The sequence below is a fragment of the Rhinichthys klamathensis genome, unplaced genomic scaffold (assembly GCF_029890125.1).
Source record: "Rhinichthys klamathensis goyatoka isolate OS25496 unplaced genomic scaffold, OSU_Roscu_1.1 h1tg000404l_1, whole genome shotgun sequence".
In the NCBI taxonomy this organism is placed as follows: Eukaryota; Metazoa; Chordata; class Actinopteri; order Cypriniformes; family Leuciscidae; genus Rhinichthys; species Rhinichthys klamathensis.
Window position 1 is genome coordinate 1,247,385 of NW_026606905.1, and position 25,544 is coordinate 1,272,928.

At 40.6% G+C, this 25,544-nt stretch overlaps 1 protein-coding gene across 1 annotated transcript in view; it reads left to right on the forward strand.

Annotated features, from left to right (window-relative positions):
* Window positions 1–25,544, forward strand: part of mppe1 (metallophosphoesterase 1) — a 100,481-nt gene that overhangs the window by 4,921 nt on the left and 70,016 nt on the right. Inside the window, exons 3-5 of the mRNA XM_056234736.1 lie at window positions 13,847–13,950; window positions 15,304–15,384; window positions 15,466–15,574. Of these exons, the coding sequence (XP_056090711.1) occupies window positions 13,847–13,950; window positions 15,304–15,384; window positions 15,466–15,574 (294 nt within the window). The remainder of the gene's footprint in view (window positions 1–13,846; window positions 13,951–15,303; window positions 15,385–15,465; window positions 15,575–25,544) is intronic.

Below are 25,544 nucleotides of genomic sequence, written 5' to 3' on the forward strand. Positions count from 1 at the left end.
TCCATTGAACTCTATTGGTGACGACGGAACTTGCGACCATAGTTGGCTTTGGGAAACGCACCCCTGGTTCGCGCTTAGTAGATTCCGCCAAGGCAAGTTCAAAACAAAGCGCGCGCGCTGTACTGTGATTGGTGGCTCGTTTGACCAGTTACGTTTTTATCCACTCATAAATAAAAAGGAACGACTGATTTTGAAAATGTAGTAGAGTAAAAAGTAAGATATTTGACTTTGAAATGTAGTGGAGTTAAAGTAAAAGTCTCCCAAAATTTAAATACTTGAGTAAAGTACAGATACGCAAAAAAGCTTCTTAAGTACAGTAACGAATTACATTTACTTCGTCACTGTCCACCACTGACCATTAGACAGTCAGACAGCTGCCTTCAGTAACAATCAGTATCCTTAGAAACGCTTTGAGCAACTCAGAACATTAGTGGAGAAAGGCATATAGTTCATCATAACATCGTAATATACATCATACACCCACTTTATTGCTAAATGTAACTGATTTTTCATATAAACAGAAAAATAAACCCAAATAACCAGGCTTCTCTTGAGACTTCACTGCTTCAGAACGGTCATAGTTAATGAAATGCCAAAGCCCGTCGGCACGTTTACAAGGTAGTTTGTGACGTCAGAAAAAACAGCTGTTTCGTTTTTGAGACTGTCTTTAGATCAATGCAGTTTTAAAAGAGAAAATATTCAGCAATGGTGTTGACATGAATTTGCACATGGTTTGTCTTAAAGCATATTAAAAACATCACATAGGCATATAAACAAGATTAAAATGTTTATTTTCACCACAAGGGGACTTGATGTGAACTAATGAAACATTTTTGTAAAGTGTATGTAACACTCATATGCTAGGCAGTTGACTGCGGATGCTATGTAGCAACAGAAGATGGATCGTCACGGAGCCTGGGTTGTGAATGAGTACACTGGAGTCATAGATTTTAGTGTGTGTATTCAGTAAAAATAAGAAAACAAACAACATGAACAAAATGTCGTCAATGACACATACAAAACACAATGCTACTTAAAGTTCAGTTCAATGGCAGGATGATATGCTGCCGACGAATAGGGAGAAAAAAAACAGAAAGGAGAGGGGAAAATAAAAATAAAACCGCAATGTGTATCACGGCCGAGACAGAGTCCGGTCAGAAGTCAGTTAATTACTGGTTGAGCAATAATAATCCAGGTAGGTTCAGTCGCGGTGGATGTATAGTCCGCTTATCCTACCACGTATAGATCCGAGTTCTTTTGGCTCGCCATCTCGATTGGAGTCCTTGAGTTGGGACAGTCGAGAATTCAAAAGTCCATAAATGAAGAATGGGGATTGATTGGTCCAGAAAAAAAACCTGACCTTTGAAATCGGAATGATTAACGCGGGGTTAATCTAGGTGCAGCCCAACGTCTAAACAGAGCGGAATCAGACAGGGCTCTGGTTGAGAAGCGGCAACAACGAGTATTCAAAGCTTGAATGGCTAAAGTTGAAGCACTTTGTAACTTTGTTTAGAGACGCCGAACAGACCATGCCACAGCCACAGTGGAGAGAAAGTGACAGAGAGAAAGTGAACTCTCGTGACGCGCAACTTTGAGGAAGTTGGGAGTTCGGGGAAACCGCAGGAAGTGGGCGGCCCGCCAAAATAAAAGACTTAACTAAATGCGGGTTACATGTAGTAAATGTTGTTCCCCTGTATTAAAACAATTGCATGGAACATAGAGGTCTGAGTGCAAAATTGTTATTTTTCTTAAGTTTGCCTGCCTTTAACTCAAGAAGTATTAAAGATGTCTTAATATGATTTTAGATTCTGGTTCCTAAGGGTGTTTTCACACTGGCAGTTTAGTTCAAAATGGGGAATGAAATTCGCATGATAAATTAGTAATGTGAAAGCTGTCATGCGGACCCGGGTGTGCACCGGGTACTGAACCCGAGACTACCTGAAGGAGGTGGTCTGAGTTCAGTTGCACTCGAACTCTGCCGCGATTTGCATGAATGTGAAAGCAACATGGACTCAAAGTCTCAACTGTCGATTACTCAGCTAGCCATAATGGCACCAAATAAATAAAACACAATAATATTGACCTGCACTTCTTTTCTATCATGTGCCGTGGACGTTTGTGATGACGTAAGATGAACTCAAATGCACCAGGAGTTCGATAGAATTAAGTTGCTTGTAAAACCAGAACCTACACTGCAGAGGGCACCCGGAACAATCGCGCTCTAACTCAGACCACAAAAACAAAAACGCGTGTGTAAAAACGCCCTAAGAAATGGTTCTTTTGGAATCTTTGTTTAAGGCCCTATAGGCTATGTGCACAAGCGTAGTTTCGAACTTCCGCTATTATCAGAAGTCGGCATGTCAGTTTCCGGTTTACGGCTGTTCATCCGCATCCGCTATAAACGAACAAGATGAGTGCTGCTGTTGTACGAAAAAAAGAGTTGTTAAACACATCTAAGTTTCTAAGAACTGTAGGTGGAGCTATCATCTAACGCCCGTTTCACACATACCCCGTTTGCAGTGCGTGTTGCGGTGCAGGAGCAACGCGCGCTATAGTGCTTTCACATATGATGCGTTTGCAGTGAATAACTGATCCGCGGCTGTAGCCTACCACAAACACATACTTACTTTTTTTTTTTTTTTTTTGCGCGTCGCCCAAAATGTCTATTTTGTGCAGCCACTGCACACGAAGGTTGGTGTTTTTCGGGAAGCGGTGGAAGCTCAAATGGCTGTTAGCGACTTGAAGCAGAGCAAAGTGGCACACAGCAGTGCTCCTAACGCACCATGTTAACAGGTTAGGGCTTTCACTTTTCACACCGTTCCAGATGCGGCACGTATAACAGCAGTACAGCGATCGTTACTGCACCGAATCTATTTCTGCTGTGCTGCATTAAAGTGACACCGCATGTTTCGTGGTCAAAATGCACAAAGATTGACCTGAAAATGTAGTAATTTCACCATAAATGCGTTTCATTAAATAAAATGTAGTAATCTCACCATAAATGCATTTAATATACCGGTACTACTATTTTTCACAGTCATCTGAAGACTGTGAAGACCGGGGTAAATCAAGGAAAACTACAATTAAGGCGACATAATGAACAACACTCGTCTCATTCGTGGAGCTGGAAAAACAAGTTCTTTGTGACATGCAAGATCTATTGTAGGCTATTACAATTTAAATGCAAAAGAAAAGGCATGTGAGTCGGCTGTTTTTGCCAATTTTAAGTTTTAATTTAAAATATTTGCCATTTTAATATAGTAAATTTGACCACTTGCTTGAGCAACTTAATATAAGTAATGCATGGAATAATAGCCCTAACTTGCGTTGTTTAAATTGTGTTTAAACGTGCATACATCCATTAAAGAGTGTGTACAAAGAGAATCGCAATGCTGACAACTTTTTTTGAAATAAAAGTTGCAGCACAACTTCTGGATTTTAAATAAAAATAGTAAGTATGTGTTTGTGGTACAGCCGCGGATCAGTTATTCACTGCAAACGCATCATATGTGAAAGCACTATAGCACGCGTTGCTCCTGCACCGCAACACGCACTGCAAACGGGGTATGTGTGAAACGGGCGTTAGATGATAGATCCACCTACAGTTCTTAGAAACTTAGATGTGTTTAACAACTCTTTTTTTCGTACAACAGCAGCACTCATCTTGTTCGTTTATAGCGGATGCGGATGAACAGCCGTAAACCGGAAACTGACATGCCGACTTCTGACAATAGCGGAAGTTCGAAATTACGCTTGTGCACATAGCCTATATAGCCCCTTTCACACAGCGCTTTGAACCCGGCAAATTGCCAGAGTGCCTTCTGTGTGAACGCAAACACGACCCAGGACTGATGCCAGGATCGATGCCGGGTTGAGGACCTAGTAACATTGCCGTGTTCAGACCCGGAACGCGCGCTGTGTGAACAAAAGCCGTAATGATGACGCTGAAGTGAAGTGAAAGCAGACTAGTGAAACGGTACGTAATGCGCTAGTTTATGATCGAATCAGAGAAAAAAATGCACAAGCGTGGTTTCTCCAGAGAGAAATCGCAGCTCATAAGCAAACTATACACGTTGCTGAGACATTACATGTCACATCGATGTCACGTGTCTTTCCGGAACATACACGGGTTGTGTGTGAACGCGCTCTCTGATTCCGGCAAATCACTGGCAGTGTGAATGAAGCAAAATCAAACGAACCCGGGTCAAATCCCGGGTCGCTTTATCCGTGTATTTTCCGGAATCTCTGTGTGAAAGGGGCTTATGTTTGGGATAGCCCAGATATATTGGGATCTTGGTTAGGGCTGGGTATCGATTCAGATGTTCAAATTCGATTCGATTTCGATTTGCAAGCTCTCAATTCGATTCCTGATTCGATTCTCGATTCGACTATAATGAATATAGATGTAATACAAATCCTATATTTATAAAAAAGAACAGTGGACATAAGTTTACAAGTGGTTAATTAATACAAAGAAATTAAGAGCCACAAACCTGTATATAAAACTCTTTTTATTTTAGGTACACTATACACTAAATGCATACAATGAATAGACAGGATTTTGATGCAAGATGCAAAATTGATGCTGAAAATTGGACAAGTCAGAACAGTCGCACGCCTTGATCAAACAGGATCAGGTTATTTTATGTTTAAGATAGATAGATAGATAAATAAATATCAGTTATAATTTTTTAGACAATGTTTTATTACATTGATCTCATCTAAATGTTTGTTTTTACAATGGGGTAATATTTTTGTTCCCTTTCGAACGGTCACTTCGTATTGCGTAGCTATACGCAGTGGGAAAACTCCTTTTCCTCGATTTACTGAAACCTATATGTAAAACGCATTTGCAGCTGCACAGCTCACCCATTGAGCGTCTAGCTCGCTCATAGGCTGTGCTCCAGCAACTGCACATCCAATGGCGCGGGCGTCTCTGACGTGCGACCAATGAGACCACTTTACGTCATTGGGCGTCAGAGCCCGTCATAGGGCCGAGGCCTCAGCCTATATTAGTCCCTGAATTTGACATTATAGCAGATTTTACTCCTTCAGCGACAAACTACACGTCTCTGACTGTTTACTGAGCCTTCGCCGTCGAACAAGCTTTTCAGCCTGAGCGAGCTACTATTTCAGCAGATTACGCCTTCTCAGCCGTGTGTCTCCTGACGCCGTCTCACCTGTGGCTATCCGGCGATATCCTTTTACTGTTGCTACACGCGAGGCGTTGTTTCAAATGCCTTGTGTAAAAACCTGCGCCACGTGCGCACGCAAGCTGCACGAGGCCGATCACCGCGCTAGCTGCATTTCATGCCTGGGACTCGACCACGCGGAGAATGCTTTCTCCTCCGGCGGATGTGTGGCCTTTGATAGCATGCCCATCTCCTCGCTGCGGACTCGGCTAGCTCTCGCCCGGGACGAAGACGCCGCTTCACCCGCGCCTCCTCTCGCGGCCCTACTTCAGCCGAGGAAGAAGCGCCGCAGCCAATGGCAGCCCGAGAGCATGGATGTTTGTGTTTGCGCGCCGGCCACGTCCCCGCGTGCCTCACTCTCTCCTGCTCGATCTCGCGCCCGTAGAGCCTCCTCGGAGTCGGCTGGACGGATGGTTTCTGCCGGGGCACCAGCAGGCCCCTCGTCACAAACCAGCGGCATGACCAAGGCCTGGCGCATTCCTTACTCATCACGAGGCTCTGCAGTTTCCGCAACACTCTCCTCTGTGGACGGCGTGGCGGAGAAGGGCTATGAGTCGTTGCTGCCTCTTGAAGAGGCCGTGGCTGCTCATCTTTGCCCGAACACGGCTGCTAGCTGGCGAACCAGAGCCGTGCACCCAAACAAACCGTGCAGAAGCACGTCAGCCCTCCTCGGACGCACGTATTCCGCCTCCGGGGAGGCTGCATCAGCCCTGCACACGATGGCCGTGTTGCAGGTCTACCAGGCCAAACTCCTCCGGTCCATGGACGAGGCTGGCCCAGATCCAGAGGCCTTTCGGGACCTCTGCAGCGCAACGGACCTGGCCTTGAGGGCTACCAAGGCCACAGCGCAGGTGATCGGGAGGAACATGGCGAGCTTGGTCGTGACTGAACGCCACCTCTGGCTAAACCTCACCGATATCAAAGACTCGGAGAAGACGAGGTTCCTCGACGCCCCAGTTTCCAGCACCGGTCTCTTCGGCCTGGCGGTGAAGGGGTTCGCGGAGAGGTACACGGAGGCACAGAAGGCGTCCCAGGCCATGCGATACTTCCTGCCAAAACGTTCTAGCTCTGCATCGAGCAAACCAAAGCCAGCTCCGTCTACGCCTCAGCCAGCGAAACCGACGAAACAGGCCTCTCAGCCCCGCCTTGCGGCTGATGCCCAGCGCCAGTCAAGAGCTGCGAAGCGCTTCCCGATGCCCCGGCGCCAAGGCCCGCGGCCCAGCGTCGTGCTCGCCCCGGCGCCGCCGAAGTCATCCTAGCATGCGGCACGAAGAGAGAGGGCGAGTGTCCCGCGCTGGCCGGACCACCCTCAAAGAAGCCAACAAAACTTCCCACAGCCCCCTGTTCAGTTCAGGCGGATGGGGATTTTATTATTGTAAACAGGCCCGCAGCAGTGAGCCGTGCACCCGTGATTCACTCTGATGCGCAGGCTGCCTGACTGCCATGCATGTGTTGGCACCCGGCGTTTCAGCCAGTGCTGCAGCGGGCGCATGCGCAGTAATCCCATGCGGAGTACTGGTGATGCTGCTGCCATGAGACCCAGCAGTTTCTAACATTTCTAGGACCCGAAAATTTCCAGAGTGCGATCTTTCTGGGCATAGTTTTAGATCTCGGTGACGATGAGAGCGCGGCTCACACCAGAGCCTGAAGAGATATAATTATATTTTCACATTATAAACCCGCTTAGGCTGGTGGTGTTATCATATGCTATGACCCAGACGGTGTCGGGGTCTATGGGTATGATATGTTGTGATTACTGATGTATTCTCCTAGGCCTGACAGTGTCTGGTCTGGTATACATAATTATGTGGGTTATGGCTTGTTCTGTATGCTCAGGGATCCTGAGTTGCAGTGGCAACCAGTTACTCAGTGCGGCGTTTTACATAGCGTTCCCACTGCATATAGCTACGCAATACGAAGTGACCGTTCGAAAGGGAACTACTTGGTTACTCACGTAACCTCAGTTCCCTGAGTTAGGGAACGAAGTATTGCGTAGCCAGCCACACTGTTTTTACTGGATAGTTGTTGCTTCAGTCGTATAAACCTGCTATAATGGCGAATTCAGGGACTAATATAGGCTGAGGCCTCGCCCTTATGACGGGCTCTGACGTGCAATGACGTAGAGTGGTCCCATTGGTCGCACGTCAGAGGCGCCCGCACCATTGGATGTGCAGTTGCTGCAGCACACCCTATGGGCGAGCTGTGCAGCTGCAAATGCGTTTTACATATAGGTTTCAGCAAATCGAGGAAAAGGAGTTTTCCCACTGCGTATAGCTACGCAATACTTCGTTCCCTAACTCAGGGAACTGAGGTTACGTGAGTAACCAAGTAGTTAAGAGTTTATGCAACACATGGAAGCTTGATTTCAATCTTTGAATTAAATTGAAAAAAGTAGCACAAATAAATACAAAAGAATAAAGACACAAATAAAGAGACATAAAAATAAAAGTTTTTGGGTAGGTCAGAAATACTACAGAAACTGAATAAAGTAATCCAATGTAAAATAACACTGGATAGTCTTTTAGTCCTGACTGAATTAAATACATAGGCTATTAATTCTGATTCCTTACAATTAATGCTATATTATGTTGTTTTGACAACAAAATTAATGACAGACACATATGGCTGCGTTCACTTTAAGAACTATTGCACGGTTTCATTATACTGTCTGTCACACGCGTTTTATGCTTATTTAAGACATAACCCACTGTCTTTACGAGGTTACTCACCAAGATCAGAGTTTTGACATCATTTTGTGTGTTTTTAACTGTTAAAGCGATATAATACACAAAAAAGAACTTTAGTTACTGGCGAGCTGTTTGTGAGGCGGATTTAGGCTTTACTACATGTGCACGCAGTGAAAAACATCTCTGAGAGTGCGTGAGCACAGGATAGTTTAAAATTGCTTGAATGTTTAAACTGGTAAAACTTAAAAAGACGTGAAAATGATAAACGTTAGTTACGATGCAATGCTGGCCCGATTGTGCAAGTGAATATTCCGTCATGTCCCGACTCCTAAACACTTGTGTGTATCGACGCCTGCAGCGCTTGACGCTTGCCTTGTGCACTGTGCAGAGAGAGAAGACGCAGCACCGTGAGCCCTGAATATGGAAAAAATCGATTCATGGCCGTTGAGAATAGACCACATTTAAAAAAAACGATTCATCGAAAAATCGATGCAGATTTGTGTCCAAATTGTTAAATTTGAGCCAATTTCAATGGTTGGAGACCAAATGTGATTTTGTGTTTATTCAGTCATGACTGTTGACACCACATACACTCACCTAAAGGATTATTAGGAACACCATACTAATACTGTGTTTGACCCCCTTTTGCCTTCAGAAATGCCTTAATTCTACGTGGCATTGATTCAACAAGGTGCTGAAAGCATTCTTTAGAAATGTTGGCCCATATTGATAGGATAGCATCTTGCAGTTGATGGAGATTTGTGGGATGCACATCCAGGGCACGAAGCTCCCGTTCCACCACATCCCAAAGATGCTCTATTGGGTTGAGATCTGGTGACTGGGGGGCCATTTTAGTACAGTGAACTCATTGTCATGTTCAAGACACCAATTTGAAATGATTCGAGCTTTGTGACATGGTGCATTATCCTGCTGGAAGTAGCCATCAGAGGATGGGTACATGGTGGCCATAAAGGGATGGACATGGTTAAAAACAATGCTCAGGTAGGTCGTGGCATTAAACGATGCCCAATTGGCACTAAGGGGCCTAAAGTGTGCCAAGAAAACATCCCCCACACCATTACACCACCACCACCAGCCTGCACAGTGGTAACAAGGCATGATGGATCCATGTTCTCATTCTGTTTATGCCAAATTCTGACTCTACCATCTGAATGTCTCAACAGAAATCGAGACTCATCAGACCAGGCAACATTTTTCCAGTCTTCAACTGTCCAATTTTGGTGAGCTCTTGCAAATTGTAGCCTCTTTTTCCTATTTGTAGTGGAGATGAGTGGTACCCGGTGGGGTCTTCTGCTGTTGTAGCCCATCCGCCTCAAGGTTGTGTGTGTTGTGGCTTCACAAATGCTTTGCTGCATACCTCGGTTGTAACGAATGGTTATTTCAGTCAAAGTTGCTCTTCTATCAGCTTGAATCAGTCAGCCTATTCTCCTCTGACCTCTAGCATCAACGAGGCATTTTCGCCCACAGGACTGCTGCATACTGGATGTTTTTCCCTTTTCACACCATTCTTTGTAAACCCTAGAAATGGTTGTGCGTGGAAATCCCAGTAACTGAGCAGATTGTGAAATACTCAGACCGGCCCGTCTGGCACCAACAACCATGCCACGCTCAAAATTGCTTAAATCACCTTTCTTTCCCATTCTGACATTCAGTTTGGAGTTCAGGAGATTGTCTTGACCAGGACCACACCCCTAAATGCATTGAAGCAACTGCCATGTGATTGGTTGATTAGATAATTTCATTAATGAGAAATTGAACAGGTGTTCCTAAAAATCCTTTAGGTGAGTGTATAGGCAAATAATAAGATAAGATAATAATAAGAGTAACCCAGGGTTTAAGAATGTATAGTGTGTTATGCCAGATTATGAATTACCAGGATTAATTGTTAACTCTGGTTAAAATATGAACAGTGTGAAACATAAAATAGGATAAACCAGAATCCCATTTACCTGGGTTTTTGAATTAGCCAGGTTTAATTATTTCAAGTGTGGTAGCCCTTAAATTTGTCAAAGTTTGTGGTATTATCAGTAAATATTTCCCTTAGCAGTGGATACTATTCGATCTACAACTATGGTTCACAACAATAGGCAATTGTAATCCTTAAACCAGGGGTCTCCAACCTTTCTGTGAGTGAGGGCTCCCTCAAGGGCTACTTATTACTCAAAAAAAATAAAAAAAATATAGATATATATATACATGGTAGGGGTGGAACGGTACATGTATTCGTATTGAACCGAAACGGTACGGGCGTCACGGTTCGGTGCACGAATTTGCACGCAGAATACACGGTACAAATAAAAAAAACCTCTTAAATAGCGATGAATTTCGCTCTATTCGCTTTTGGTGTGACTGTGAACGCAGCAATGAACAGGCTGCGATCAAGATTGCAATGCAGGAGTGTGTGTGTGTGTCTGTGTGCGCGAGAGAGAGAGAGAGGCGCGATGAACAGTGTGTGTGTGTGCGAGAGAGAGAGAGGCGCGATCGAACAGTGTGTGTGTGTGTGTGTGTGTGTGTGTGCGCGCGCGTGCGAGAGAGAGAGGCGCGGTGTGTGTGTGTGTGTTCGCGCGCGCGAGAGAGAGAGGCGCGGGCGCGAATCGCGCGATGAACAGTGTGTGTGTGTGTGTGTGTGTGTGTGTGTGTGTGTGTGTGTGTGTGTGTGTGTGTGTGTGTGTGTGTGTGTGTGTGAGAGAGGCACGGGCGATCGAACAGTGGAAACGTAAAAACATACTCCGTCATTTTTTTCATACAGGACATCATTAAAACTGCAAATTGTTTACTTATATTTGTGTACACTCGAACTAAAACACAACATTGTGCTTTTGTCACACTCTAAACTCTTGTCAAACTGTAACCTACACCTGTTAACAAAAGTTTTTATGGTAGTATTATTTTATACGGAAATCAATTATTTATAATTCAGATGAGAATAAAGTTAGTTAATTAAAATGAAGGAAAACAAATATCTTGATCTGAAATAGCAAATTAATTTTAAATTCATTCAGGTACAATTACCAAACATATCTCAAGGTCTTTTCGTCTTTTTAATAATTTAATTAATAAACTAATTATATAAAACTACTGTCAGTGCACTACAAATAAACTGGTCCTATGCCTTTATTAATAAAACTTATTTAAAAAAATACAAGGCTTAAGACATTTATAAAAATGCCTTCTGCATTTTTGCTTTGCTTTTCACTCCCTTGTACCGAAATCGTACCGAACCGTGATGTCTGAACCGAGGTATGAACCGAACCGTGACTTCTGTGTACCGTTCCACCCCTAATACATGGTGGCACCTTTTTCCCTTTTACTTTTAATAACCATCATATGTCAAAGCAATGATAAAATATCTTCAACAATCAATCCTGAAAAATTATGAAAATATATTAATGTACATTTTATAATTTTGTTTCTGAAAATCGCAAGTTTTGTTCATGCTTAATTAAGCCTGCTAAAATTTATTGTATGAGCTTCTGTTACTTTCACTATTCTGTTAATTTAATCACATATTTTTTCTGTAATGAAGTCAAGTCACCTTTATTTATATATCGCTTTTTACAATCGAGATTGTTTCAAAGCAGCTTTACAGTGATAACAGGAAAATAATACATAAACAGTTTGTTTCTGCTGTACATCCGATTTAAAAGTATATAGTAGTCCAGCTTAAGTAAGTTTAGTGAGGATTCATTTGTTGTAAAAAAGTTATTAATTTAGTTCATTTATACACTAAATTGCCAAAAGTTTTGGGACGTCTGCCTTTACATGCAGAATAGGACTCTGTGCAGGCCAGTCAAGTTCCTCCACACCAAACTTGCTCATCCATGTCTTTATGGACCTTGCTTTGCGCAATGGTGAGCAGTAATAGATTTTGTATTTTCAGTCATCAGATTCATTTACATTTTGACTCTGTATCAGATGTAATCCAAAGACACAGATGTCTGTGTCTGCAAAGGTGTGTGCCAAATGGCCCATTCAGATGTATGGCCCACAGAAACTGATTGGTGTGAATGACGAAGAATCAGAGTGGATTACATTTACATTTATTCATTTAGCTGACGCTTTTATCCAAAGCGACATACAATTGCTATATATGTCAGAGGTCGCACGCCTCTGGAGCAACTAGGGGTTAAGTGTCTTGCTCAGGGACACATTAGTGTCTCACAGTGGATTCGAACCCGGGTCTCTCACACCAAAGGCTTATCCACTGCGCCATCACCACCCAAGTTAGCAAGTTAGATCGATCTCCTGTGGGAGGTCCTAACAGGTTTCTATTGTTTGTAGCCCATAGGCTTTGTCTTCATGTATAAAGTTCTGTCTCACAGACAGAACTTTGGGTTAAGATTGTTGAAGGTCGACATGCTAACATCGCTGCTGAAGGACTGCTACACTACAAACCTTCAATAAATTCTTCTCCCCACAAGAACTGGTCAAGCTTACTTATTTTATGTATTGGAGAAATCTAATACATTGGCGAGCCACCCAAACCACTGCTCACCAAATACACCAAAATCTAACAGTGTCAAGCAGTTTTTTTATGATAAAACTTCATAATAGTAGTTTAATCTAAAATGTTGCTACCGTGCATGAAAATGTATGAATGCATACTTATATTTTTGGGCTCATTAACCCTCTAGGCGCCACGGTCGAGTTTACTCGACAAGATGCGGCACTGAATAAAACGGACGATTTTGTCAAATTGGGTGTCAAATTTCGTTCGACCTCCTCTCCACTGGATGGCAGACATGTCATACTTTATCCCCGACTCAAAAAAACATCATGCTTCTATACAAAATGTTCGAGTTAGAGCGCATTGAATCAGTGCGATCAAAAGCGGACCTAGTGTGCGAGTGAGACGTTTTATCAGAGCCTCTCTGCAATCGCGGCGACAGTATTGTGGTGGAGACTTTGTCTAATACCACTGGGTATGTTAGACGAGGTCGAAGTTATTCATAGGACAGTTAGGGGGCAACGTGGAGGTAGGGTGGGGATTCGCAATGACAATGACAGTAGTCCAAACTGTGCACACTCGGCCCGCGCGAGGCAGATCTGGCCGTGCTGCTCGTATCATCTCACTCATGATCTGTGCCTTGCCGTGGCGAGTGAGCTTTTGAACTAAACAGGTCTTGTCCACTTGTGTTTGTATGTCATATGAATAATATATATGTGCCCCATACATTGAATCAGAGTGCCTACTGTATTTAGTAAATAGAAAATCTCTACAGCAAAAGGCCAACCACTACATGCATTCGGTTTGTTTCTACCATTTATTAGTAATGATTTACACAGTTTGTTTACTACTTACTATTTACCTGAGCATTCAGTATTGTGCAATATAGCATACAGAAGGTGATGGACATTTTGGGGGGAAAGAAGTGCTGCATTTTATCATTTAAAAATGTGACTTTTCATGAAAATTCTATAATCCAAGATTGCCGCTACCATATGACGTCATAATATGCAAATTAGATGGGAAAATGTAATCCCTACATAAACTTTGGGTCATCCTTAATATTTCTCTAATTTACAGAAAGTCTCTATCTTTTATCACTTTTAAGATATAGCCTTTTGAAATTAAGATGTCAAAATCGAACGTTTTAGGAAAAAACCTCTGGCGCCTAAAGGGTTAATATTACTTGCGCTTGGGAGTGGGCGATATACCGGTAGACAAGATTAACCGGTAGAAATCTTGGACTATTTTCTCTAACGCCGTTACGTTCATGTGACTCACATTGCTGTGCTGCATGCGAGTCACGAAAACGTAATGTTTGCATGCGTTTTTAAGCATTGTGGTTTAAAAAATGGGTATTTTAAACAGTTGAAGTGCAATAGGCAGCAAAGCCGAAATCATTTCATTAAGACTGTCGACAGTTTCTTTTCAACTTATCATTTGATTATATCCATTTATATGGTAAGTGTAATTATGACTGTGCTGTGCTCTCCACTCAGGACTGGGATGATGATGTCAGACGTTTTAAATGGATCTTCCGTCATCCTAGTGACACAAAGCTTGTGGTTCTTATAGGAAATCATGACATCGGCTTCCATAACGAGTGAGTTTAAGGGTTATAATTGACCTACAGAGCCAATGTGTGGTTTTCACTCACCCATATTGTCTATTAGAGCTTCTGAGTCAGAGTAAAATGTTTTCACTGTATAATATTTCATTAAGGATTGCAGTAAATTTAAAAATATTTAAAAAATAACCACTTTTTTACCAAATCGCATAGTCCTACTTTGAAGTGATGTTAACTTGACTTGAATGTTATCTTTTTTGAGAAATTGTAATACATTTTGACTCAAGAATGTGGATTTGAAAATTAAATGTTTATTGTAGCATGCTGTCAGCATCATATCAGATTAGTATGTAGCAGTAAGACTGACAGGGTGTTTGAAAAAAGCCACTTCCAATGCCTTTTTAAAAAATACTATTGTGGTATGGTATGAAGCTTTGAAACATCTTTGACAGATTTTACAATTATTACAATTTACCCTTATTTGGGGAAACATTATCTTTACGCCAGGGACACATTGATGCTGGTTTAAAATCTGGGCATCAAAAGGTTTAAAGGTGCCAGATTTATTTAGCAATGTTTTTTCAGGAATTAATAACTGCAGGGAAAAAAATACAGAGAAGATGAATTGCAGAGTATCTGCTTAAAGGCCCAAACCCAGACAATTAATACCTGGTTTAAACTTCTGCAGTACAAGTTTATGAGAGTATACATAACTCCAGAATGACTACATAAATGTAAGCCCAACATTCCCAATCAATGTATAAAATGCAACCTAGAAATAGGAACTTTATATCATTGCTTATGGAAGTGTCCCCAAGTTCAACTTTTTTGGGAAAAGGTTTTAGATTTTTTTTATCACTGGTGGTGAAACAGAATGTCCCAAATGTCCTGAACTTTGTAAATTAAATATTTTCCCTGTAACTTGCACTTTACCTTACTCTGGTAAGAATATGTTGATCTTCTGTTTATTATAATCAAAACTTCTTTGGCAAATGTCTTTGGAAAAACTCTGAAAGCTCTCATTTATCTCATATATTGTTAAGGGAAAACCTGAAACTTTGAAAAAACTTGTGGAATCCCTTTATATGATTTTTGATAAAGCTGAACAAAATTATTTATTTTCTGTGTAACCTGGCTAAGCATGCACCACGTCATGATATTAATGTACCATTGTTTTGACATATGTATAGTATAATTGTTGTTGTTGTGTTTTTTTCCTGTTTAATGTTTTATTGTTAATGTTTCTAAAATCAAAAAAGACTGTTGAAAAAAAAAAGACTGACAGGAGGTAAGAGGTCATTTTATATTCAAGCCATTTTCAGTAGGTGTGTACAGGTGCCTGATTTATATAGGTGTGGTTCCTTTATTGTCTTTCTCTTACTTTGGCAGAATGACTAAGCAGAAGTTGGAGCGGTTTGAGCAAGTATTTAATGTGACATCAGCAAGGATCCTCACCATTAGAGGAGTCAAGTAAGTTTCTAAGCATTTTCATCAATTCCTCCACCAAGATTTATAATAGTTTGTCTCTGTATTACTTGTTTATTTTCACAGTTTCTTGCTGGTGAATAGTGTTGCACTACATGGTGATCACTGCCCCATCTGCCAACGCGTAGAGGAGGAGTTATACAAACTCTCACATGCTCTTAACTGCTCTTTTCAGGTAATAAAGATTCTAGATATAATAGTTTCATCAGTAACTGTAATTATTGAATTTCTCTTCGTAACTATAACCAGCTGTTTTCTTTTTTTTTCTTTTTGATGTATTAATGCTAATTCTGCATTCTGTAATTGGTTGCATTTATTTTCTAGGATGCACACTTACCACAACTGGTATTGTTTGTTTTAAACCCAGGGGGTTGCAAACCCCTTGGGGGTAGGCCTGTCGCGATAATTAAATAACCGTCTAATCGCGATTATTTGATCTAACCGTGATTGTTTCAGACAACTGCGATTATTGTGCTCTTTTATAGGCCTACGGCACAAGGGGGAGTCATGGACCGAAAGAAATAGACAAGCACTAATTATGTTTTCCAGCAATATATTCAAAGTCATCTGAAGCCATTCCATAGCTTAATGTGAGGGACAGAAGTCTATTTACATCATTAAATTAAAGTTAACGGAAACTCGTCTTCCCTCCACTGCGGCTGTCAATCATTCTCTATTCAGTATTCAAACAGCGCCTCGTCCGGTAGGATGGTAGGATGCAAGGTAAAACTCTCTCCAATATGATATATTCACATTATAATGCTTGATCTGTAGATAAAGGGCTGTGGATTTGCATAAAATACTTTATTTTGCTGGAGTTTATTGCTGTTTTTAAACGACTCGCTACCGTGTGCCTGTTAGATCACACACGTCACAAGGACTATGAATTGGCATCAAACGCAAAATAACTGGAATTTAAAACTGTGAAGAAACAAGTGATCAATAAACTGTTGGACAGATATACACTAGGATTTGTGCGCTCGAGATTTCTTCGCTTTGTGCCGTGAACTTTTAAACGCACACTTGTGCAGCGCTGCACACTGTGACTCCATGTTGCTTTAAGCACATCATTCTGTACCCACGATGCGCATACGCACTTTGTGCTGCTCTGTTTTGAAGCGTTTCATATTATCATGGTTTTGCGCACTGAAAGATTATTAAAAGCCTATATTTTTTTTGTTGTATCTATCATATCTTGTTGCCCCATTAAAAAGCTATAAAAATATAAAGTTGTTAAATGTATGAATACCTGAATGAATTGTATAAGAGTACTAATAGTAATTTGTTTTTATTAACATGTTTAGATTTTATAAAATTACTGTGCAGATTTTTTCAAGAATTACTTTTTGCTGCTGATTTATACACTCACTAAGTTTAATAAAAAAAATTGTCATAGCTATTGAATACATTTATTTAATATTTAAAGGTTTTAACTGTAATCTTACACTGCAAAATAATAACTTACAAAGGATTAAATTCATCACAATCATTTAATAAATGAAGCACACAAAAAAATGTATGACAAAGCCCTAAAACAGACAATTAATCGGCATAATCGTCAAAGCCCTAAAACAGACATTTAATCACCAAAGCCCTAAAACTGGCAATTAATCGGCATAACCGCAATTATTTTTTAGACAATTAATCGTCAGCCGAATTTCATAATCGTGACGGGCCTACTTGGGGGGCTTGTAATGGAACTGCAGGGGATTTGAGAGTTGATGAAAACCTAAAAATGAATTAAAGTGGTCCTATTGTGCTATTTTTCAACTTTCCTTCATGTGTAATGAAGTGTTTTAGCATGAAAAAGGTCTGCAAAGTTACAACATTTACATTAGGGCTGTGACGGTATGGGATTTTTTTCTAACCGCAGTGAAGAAGCAACAAATCACTTGGTTTGGCGGTTAACCCTCTGGGGACCAAGGGGTTTTTGGGGCCCTTGGGATGTTTTGACATGCACTGACATTTGTGCTTTTTTCAGTTATTTATAAACATGTTAATGGCAAAGGTGTAAATTCACTCTATATAGCACAAACGGGGCTACCATATTATGTTAGCAACATGTATGTACATGTTTGTATTTTTGAGAGAATATTATTTATGCATGGTTATTGAAAAACTTAAAAATAAAAATTTCTGAAATAAGGCCACAAAACACATATTGATTATTTCTTCACAAGACTTTTGAAAATTGTATCACATAGTCTAGAATATTTGCTCCAAAACTATGTGAGAATCATCCTGACTACTCATTCAGATAAGTCAATAAAGTCTTTTAGAATGTGTATGACGTGTTTTGTTTGAGAAAGCTTAATGCGAGGAGGCGTGATCTCTCGTTAATATGTATGGCATTTCACACCTGAGAAAGACAAAGACCCTCCCATAATGGCCCTATTAGGTGCTATCAGGCCCTATCATTACGAGGAGCCTTGCACAAAGAATGAGGAGATTTAAAAAAGAATGGCTTTTAGATTGTTTGGATTTATTTACAACACAACATAATCCAAAGATACACAAAAAAGCACATTAGTAAACACACTGATCTAAAGACAGAGGCTTGCACAGTCACACAGCATGGTCCCATTCCTGAAACATAGTACATACCTGTCATTTCCATTTTTCATTACAGTCTCCTGTGAATGTTGAACTCAGCAGGACTCATGGCATTTTGTCCCTGTAAAAAAATAAATAAACACCAGTGAACATGCTGATATCAAGAGAAACTATATGGCTGCACGACTTTGGGCATAAATTGTAGATTTTTCTGGTTAAAATAGCTTTTTAATTATATATATATATATATATATATATATATATATACATATACACTCACCGGCCACTTTATTAGGTACACCTGTCCAACTGCTCGTTAACACTTAATTTCTAAGCAGCCAATCACATGGCGGCAACTCTTATTTAGGCATTTAGGCATGTAGACATGGTCAAGACAATCTCCTGCAGTTCAAACCGAGCATCAGTATGGGGAAGAAAGTTGATTTGAGTGACTTTGAACGTGGCATGATTGTTGGTGCCAGAAGGGCTGGTCTGAGTATTTCAGAAACTGCTAATCTACTGGGATTTTCACGCACAACCATCTCTAGGGTTTACAGAGAATGGTCCGAAAAAGAAAAAACATCCAGTGAGCGGCAGTTCTGTGGGCGGAAATGCCTTGTTGATGCCAGAGGTCAGAGGAGAATGGCCAGACTGGTTCGAGCTGATAGAAGGGCAACAGTGACTGAAATAACCACTCGTTACAACCGAGGTATGCAGCAAAGCATTTGTGAAGCCACAACACGCACAACCTTGAGGCGGATGGGCTACAACAGCAGAAGACTCCACCGGGTACCACTCATCTCCACTACAAATGGGAAAAAGAGGCTACAATTTGCAAGAGCTCACCAAAATTGAACAGTTGAAGACTGGAAAAATGTTGCCTGGTCTGATGAGTCTCGATTTCTGTTGAGACATTCTGATGTTAGAGTCAGAATTTGGCGTAAACAGAATGAGAACATGGAACCATCATGCCTTGTTACCACTGTGCAGGCTGGTGGTGGTGGTGTAATGGTGTGGGGGATGTTTTCCTGGCACACTTTAGGCCCCTTAGTGCCAATTGGGCATCGTTTAAATGCCACGGCCTACCTGAGCATTGTTTCTGACCATGTCCATCCCTTTATGGCCACCATGTACCCATCCTCTGATGGCTACTTCCACCATGTCACAAAGCTCTAATCATTTCAAATTGGTTTCTTGAACATGACAATGAGTTCACTGTACTAAAATGGCCTCCACAGTCACCAGATCTCAACCAAATAGAGCATCTTTGGGATGTGGTGGAACGGGAGATTCGCATCATGGATGTGCAGCCGACAAATCTGCGGCAACTGTGTGATGCCATCATGTCAATATGGACCAAACTCCCTGAGGAATGCTTCCAGCACCTTGTTGAATCTATGCCACGAAGAATTGAGGCAGTTCTGAAGGCAAAAGGGGGTCCAACCCGTTACTAGCATGGGGTACCTAATAAAGTGGCCGGTGAGTGTATATACACACACACACACACACACACTGCTTAGAATTAGAAGTGAACACACCCATGCTAAAGTTGACTAAAAAGAGGAATAAAAAATCTTAATGCCTTAATTAAAAAAATGAGGAGAACTCCAACCTTTAGGGACGTGAATGATGTCCCTGAATTCTTTGTGAATGAATAATGTATCGCAAATAATTAAATGTTCTTCTTTAAAATACAGGGTGCATACGTCTGGACACTTCTATCCCCAGAAACTCCTAACAAAAGCTGATGTCTTTATTTTGAAGCTTATTTGATGCTTATTTGATTTGAAAAACTTTATCCAAAACTAGTCAACGAAATTTTGTCTTTTATTTCGTCTGTAACAGTGCGTATCTGTGCGTTCATTCATTCATTCATACACACACACACAGAGAGAAACATGATTCACATTTAAACAGTATGCTATTTGTCCGTTTACAGACACTAACGTTATTCTATATCGCGATTAGAACAAAGCACAAGCATAAAACACTTACACTTCTCAGCTGAATCTGTTGGTCCTCCTCGAAGTGAAACCAGCACTTGTTCTGTGGTAAATGTCCCAGGATTATTCCTCATAGCCGCGCAAGACGAATCTTAATCTGACAAAAAAATATAGTGTGTTTACAGCATTTGCCTGGGGGCGTTTATCTATTTTGCAAATGGCCTCAACACATTATCTTATGAATAGCGCGCTCTGCGAGTGGGTGTGAACAAATTAACGATAATGAGCTGAGACAGGAGAAACTGTACTTCTCTTTAGTTTCAGACAGATTACATTGCAGGAGAATATTTGTTTTAAATGTGAATTGTTTTATTTAAAAGTAGAAATTTTTCTAGAAGACGTATGTTTCATGTTTGTGTGATTAGTATTAGCGGAGTTTCCGTTCATTTTCCAGACATGTTTCAGAAAGATTTTTGCGGAGACAGAGTGAGCTGAAAGCGCACCCTGTTTATTTTATTTATTTAAAAAAAAACACAAGGTTTTGATGTTAATGTGAGTGTACACAAAAAAAGAAGACCCTCTATAGTTTATAATCATGTATTGATTTTATTTATATGACCATAAATGACGGAGTATTTTAAGTCTATGTTGCTGCTATGTGAAAAAAAAAAACAGCAAAACGCGCCGGCGCGTTCTTGGTCCCCAGAGGGTTAACCGCCCTTCCCCGCCCCACCCCGCCCCGCCCCGCCGACACACCTAAAAGCACCAAAGAACTGGCAAAAGTAATGATTATGAATGTGTCAAATATAGCAAGGCGACATTTTATTAATAAACTGTTTTTTTCTGTGTCAGTGTCGGCTCCAAAGATGAAGTTGACAATGCTGACTCGCCATCTTCGCAGTAGTGAATGCGCCTATAGAGAGAAACAGTAGTCTGTTTCTTTTCGTTTTGAATTGTTTTGTTTAAAAGTAGACATTTCAAGCTTTCTATATAATATATATATATTAGGGGTGTAACGATACACGTATTCGTATTGAACCGTTCGGTACGAGGCTTTCGGTTCGGTTTTTGGTACGCATTTTTAAACCGAACGGTTCGTTGGACCATTTTTCCTGCCGACCCAAAATTTCGTTATTTCAAATGTAGGTGCGTTGCACGTGGTAAGCGCGCTCATAATTTAAGAGAAGCTGGCGTGATTACAACATTGCCCAACATCAAATGGCAAATGTAATGTAAGCAGAACGAAACTGAGCTACTCGTTATTGTCTGGTTGACGCACCGTTTATCAGTTTGGACAAATGCAGCGCGAGCAGATCTTAATCAAGCAGCACTGTTACTACACAGCGAAATCCAGTAAAGAAAAAATTTGAATTCGCCACTGAAGTAATAACATCGCTGCGATTCCGAGATCTAGTGAGAAACATTCAAATGTCTCCGTTATTAAAGGGATACTTCAGGATTTAACATTAAGCTTTGTATTAGTAGAAAACCTGTAGTAATTTCAAATTACCGTGCTTTCCACCCTCATATCCCCCTGAGACGAGAAATTTGTTTTTTTTGTCTGGAAAAAATCCTCCGATGACGCAAAAATCGTCATTTTGCGTCATCGGAAGATTTTTTGGCCAGAGGCTAAAGACTACAGCCAGTAGAAGGAGCTGTTCCGCATGTTTTCAACCCGCCCATAGAGGGTGGGATCTCACTCACAGAATGTACACATAGTGTCAGACATCTTTTTTGGAAGCTAAGCTAGCAGGCTCTTGTTCTGTGGAGAAAGCGGAGTAACTTAGTAGGAGAAAGCTGAGTGGTAGGGGTTACCATTCATCCTCTTTTTTTTTTTAGCTTTTGCTTTCTGCAGTCGCCATTCATTGTTTACATGCACACCTTTTGTTTCAATCTAACTGAATTCATTCTGATTGGTGAATCTGAATGTAGTGTTTACATGAACGCTATACAAGTGATCGGTTGATATGCGTTTTAACATTGCTAAGAAAATTCCCGCTCCTCCGTGAGAGATACCAGACCGGTGCGTCTCACAGGTGTCGCTCATCAGTAATCACGCCCTCTGCCTCGTCCTGCTTGCACAGTAAACATAATGAATGACGACTGTAGAACGCAAAAGCCGAATCCCGGACATTTTGGGCGATCTCGAAATCCCGGGCAGACTCATCACGGAGACTCACTAGTAGCCTAGACGTGTTGTTTAACTACTGCGCTCCGTTACCGGTAGGCGTGGCCTCCTAGGGCAGCGAAGCAAGTGCATTCTGGGAGTTGTTGTCTTTCATCCACATAAGCCAAAAATACATTTTCTGGCTTTTCTCAGTCTAGAAAGCTCCAAATTCAAAAATAATTTCACATTTCTTCTACATAAATGACCCATTTTAAATACACATTCATCTTTCCAGAGGTGAAGTATCCCTTTAACGGATCAAACAGCGCTGACGTGCAAACCAGGAGAAACATGGTGCAATGAATTAACTAGTTATAGGCCGCAAGTCCACAGATCAACAACATTCACCATGGATTTAATGTAGTAACACTAACTGTAACCGTGAAATAGTAAAATGCTTTCAATAATACCACACATCTTTTTCCAGCACTTCAAAACTCAAATATTATGTTTTAACAAATATTATACATTATTTGCTCATCCTTCAAAGATTACCCCCATTTATAAAAATAAAAGTTTCAACATGAAAACTCACATTTATTTAAAAATCATTTTTCTTTCAATGAATAGGAAATTTCCCTGGCATTTCTTTCTTTTTGCTGTATCGAAAACGTACCGAACCGTGACACCACTGTATCGTATCGAACCGAACCGTGAATTTTGTGAACCATTACATCCCTAATATATATATATATATATATATATATATATTTCTCATGTCTGTGAGGCAAGTAACTTATACGCAGAGTTTCGGTTCATTTATGTGACGAGCTCCAGATCACGTCGTCATGTCCTGATTATATTGTCTGCTATATTTGCTTCTTATTTATTAAATCCAGGTAATTGGTTGATGAAACATTGATTAAAATTAAGATACAATTTAATACAAAACGAAATTCACTTTAAAGAAAGGATTTCTACAAAACTTAAAGCTGCAGTCCGCATTTTTTCCTCTTCGAAATCGAGATCTCTGTTCGAAATCTGCAATTGCAGTCATTCGCGGAATTATCAACTTTACGTGAGTTGTAGTTCGACACCGCACAGCGCGGATGAACACATTGAGGAGAGTGTGCAGCTGTCAGTCACCGCGCCGGTGTCGATACTGGCATTCAGAATCACAGATTATTCTTTTTGGAAGTATGACTAACAATAATTTTCACCGGAAAATGTCATCTGAACAAGTAAGTAACATCCACTTTTGTTCTGGTTCTGACATTGCAGTAAATCGCACTGATTAAATCTAAAACGCTCATCACGCAAAACCGTGCAAATTATACTTTGTTCTCAACTTGTTAATGTTAACAACGTCAGCATTGCGTGACTACATGTAATGTCCTTCCGATATGTATCCTTGTTTTCACATTGGTCCGGTTGCAGTCTCTTTTACAACGGGTGAATCTGTTGTCACTGGTGATTGTCGTTTGAACCTTTCTGGATCCGCCATCAAATTGATAAGTTTAATTATATCAAGTGCTGTGAGAAAAGGCTATAAATCTCCACCTCCAACATCCTCACACGCAATATAGCCTACTAGCCGAGACTCCTTTATGTGTACAGATGTGATGTAATGACGCAAAGACAAGCTCGAATTTCGCGCGGAAATCCACCAGTACCACTGGAATTAAAAACATTATTACAAGCTTACCGCTTTGAATCGAGCTATGGCAAGCAGATAGCGTTGAACACTGGCTGGTTATGTATTAAATATGTATTTTGGATCATTTTTAACCCAAAAAAAGCTACGGACTGCAGCTTTAATGAAGTGGTCAAAATCATGTCTGACCCATTCCATATGTCTCCCGATTTATTGGGCATCTTATGATCCTATCTTACTCATGCTGTTCACTTTTCATATAATCAATCAAAATAGATAAAAAAAAAAAAAAAAAAAAACTATATTTGGCTATTTAAATATGAAAATAAATGCGTTTTCTTTAATGGCTACAACATAGGGCTGGACGATTTTGGCTAAAATCATAATCGCGATTAATCAAACAAGTTATCTCGATTACGATTATTGAACGATTATTATTTTTTTCTTTCTCATATGTCACTGGCAAGGCTTATACTGTAAATATGTTCACGGTTATTTTTTCTAATGAAAGAGTGCATAATCCTATCTTTGTGATTCTAAAATAAGGAAACACACATAGCTTTTAATGCTTATTTATAAAATATTTCAAACGATTGAATCAAACAAAGCATACAATGCTTGAAATAAAGTCATTAAGTTTTAATGTAAAAAGAAAGTTTCCTAAAAATGTAGAAAATAGTTCTTTTTGTAAACAAAATAAATTATTGTAAATATTGCCATCTTAAAAGTAAAATATAACTTACAAAAAGTACAAAACTAGTATAAAACTAAAAAAACTAATCTTTTTCATATTGTGTAGCATTTGTAAATGCTTGTGTTATCGAAACCTGCTTTGTGGAGTGGAGGCACTTGTTGCTGGGCGTTTGTCAGTCTCTCTCTTTTTTTGCTGTTTCTTTGGTACAAGCGGCTCCTGTTGCTGAGTTGACTCAGTGTTTGAATTCCCTTTCACACAGAAATTCCGGAAAATACACGCTAAAAGTGACCCGGGATTTGACCCGGGTTCGTTTGACTTTGGTTCATTCACACTGCCAGTGATTTTCCGGAATCAGAGAGTGCGTTCACACACAACCTGCAAAGACACGTGACATGTCTCAGCGGCGTCTATAGTTTGCTTATGAGCTGTGAGAAACCACGCTTGTGCATTCGATCATAAACTAGCTCATTACGTACCGTTTCACGCTGGCGTTTCACGCTCGCTACGGTGCGCTTATAGTGCGCTTGCGGCATTCTGAAAAGTTTAGATGTTTTTATCTCGATGCGGCGCGGATGCGCTTGGAAAAAACGAGCGCGTCGCACAGCGATGCTTACATTATGAGCGCGCATACCACGCGCCTACATTTGAAATCATGGGCGTAGGTTTGGTCTCAGCTTTGGTGGGGACATCCCATCTGACCCATCTTAACCCTCCTACCAGATATTGTTATGTGGATATTATCAAACAAATAATGATTCATTATATTTGAATAACCAACAGTGTTTACTTTTGCCTTTTTAACATTGCCAACATGTTTTTCCAGACATGTGTCTAGCAAGTAGGCTACACTCACAAATACATTACATAAACAGAATGTAGAAACGAAAAATGTCTGAGATGATCCACTGTTTATGACTGCAAGATTCTAAGTTAAGGTAGGCTAATTAACATTCAGTGACTTGCTAACGTCTATCATGATAGTGCGACTTCTATGAGTCTATCCGTGCTGCACACCGCTAATTAATGCTCCTAACCTTGAAAGATTGCAGAAGCTAGGTTTAACTGTAACAATATCCTGGGTAACCAGAATCACCAGTTAAAACTATTTTCCACAGTAGAATCTGCATTTGAAAGCATGGTCAGTCACTCACTACTACTGCTAGTTATTTGTGTGGCTAGTTATTTTTGCCTACT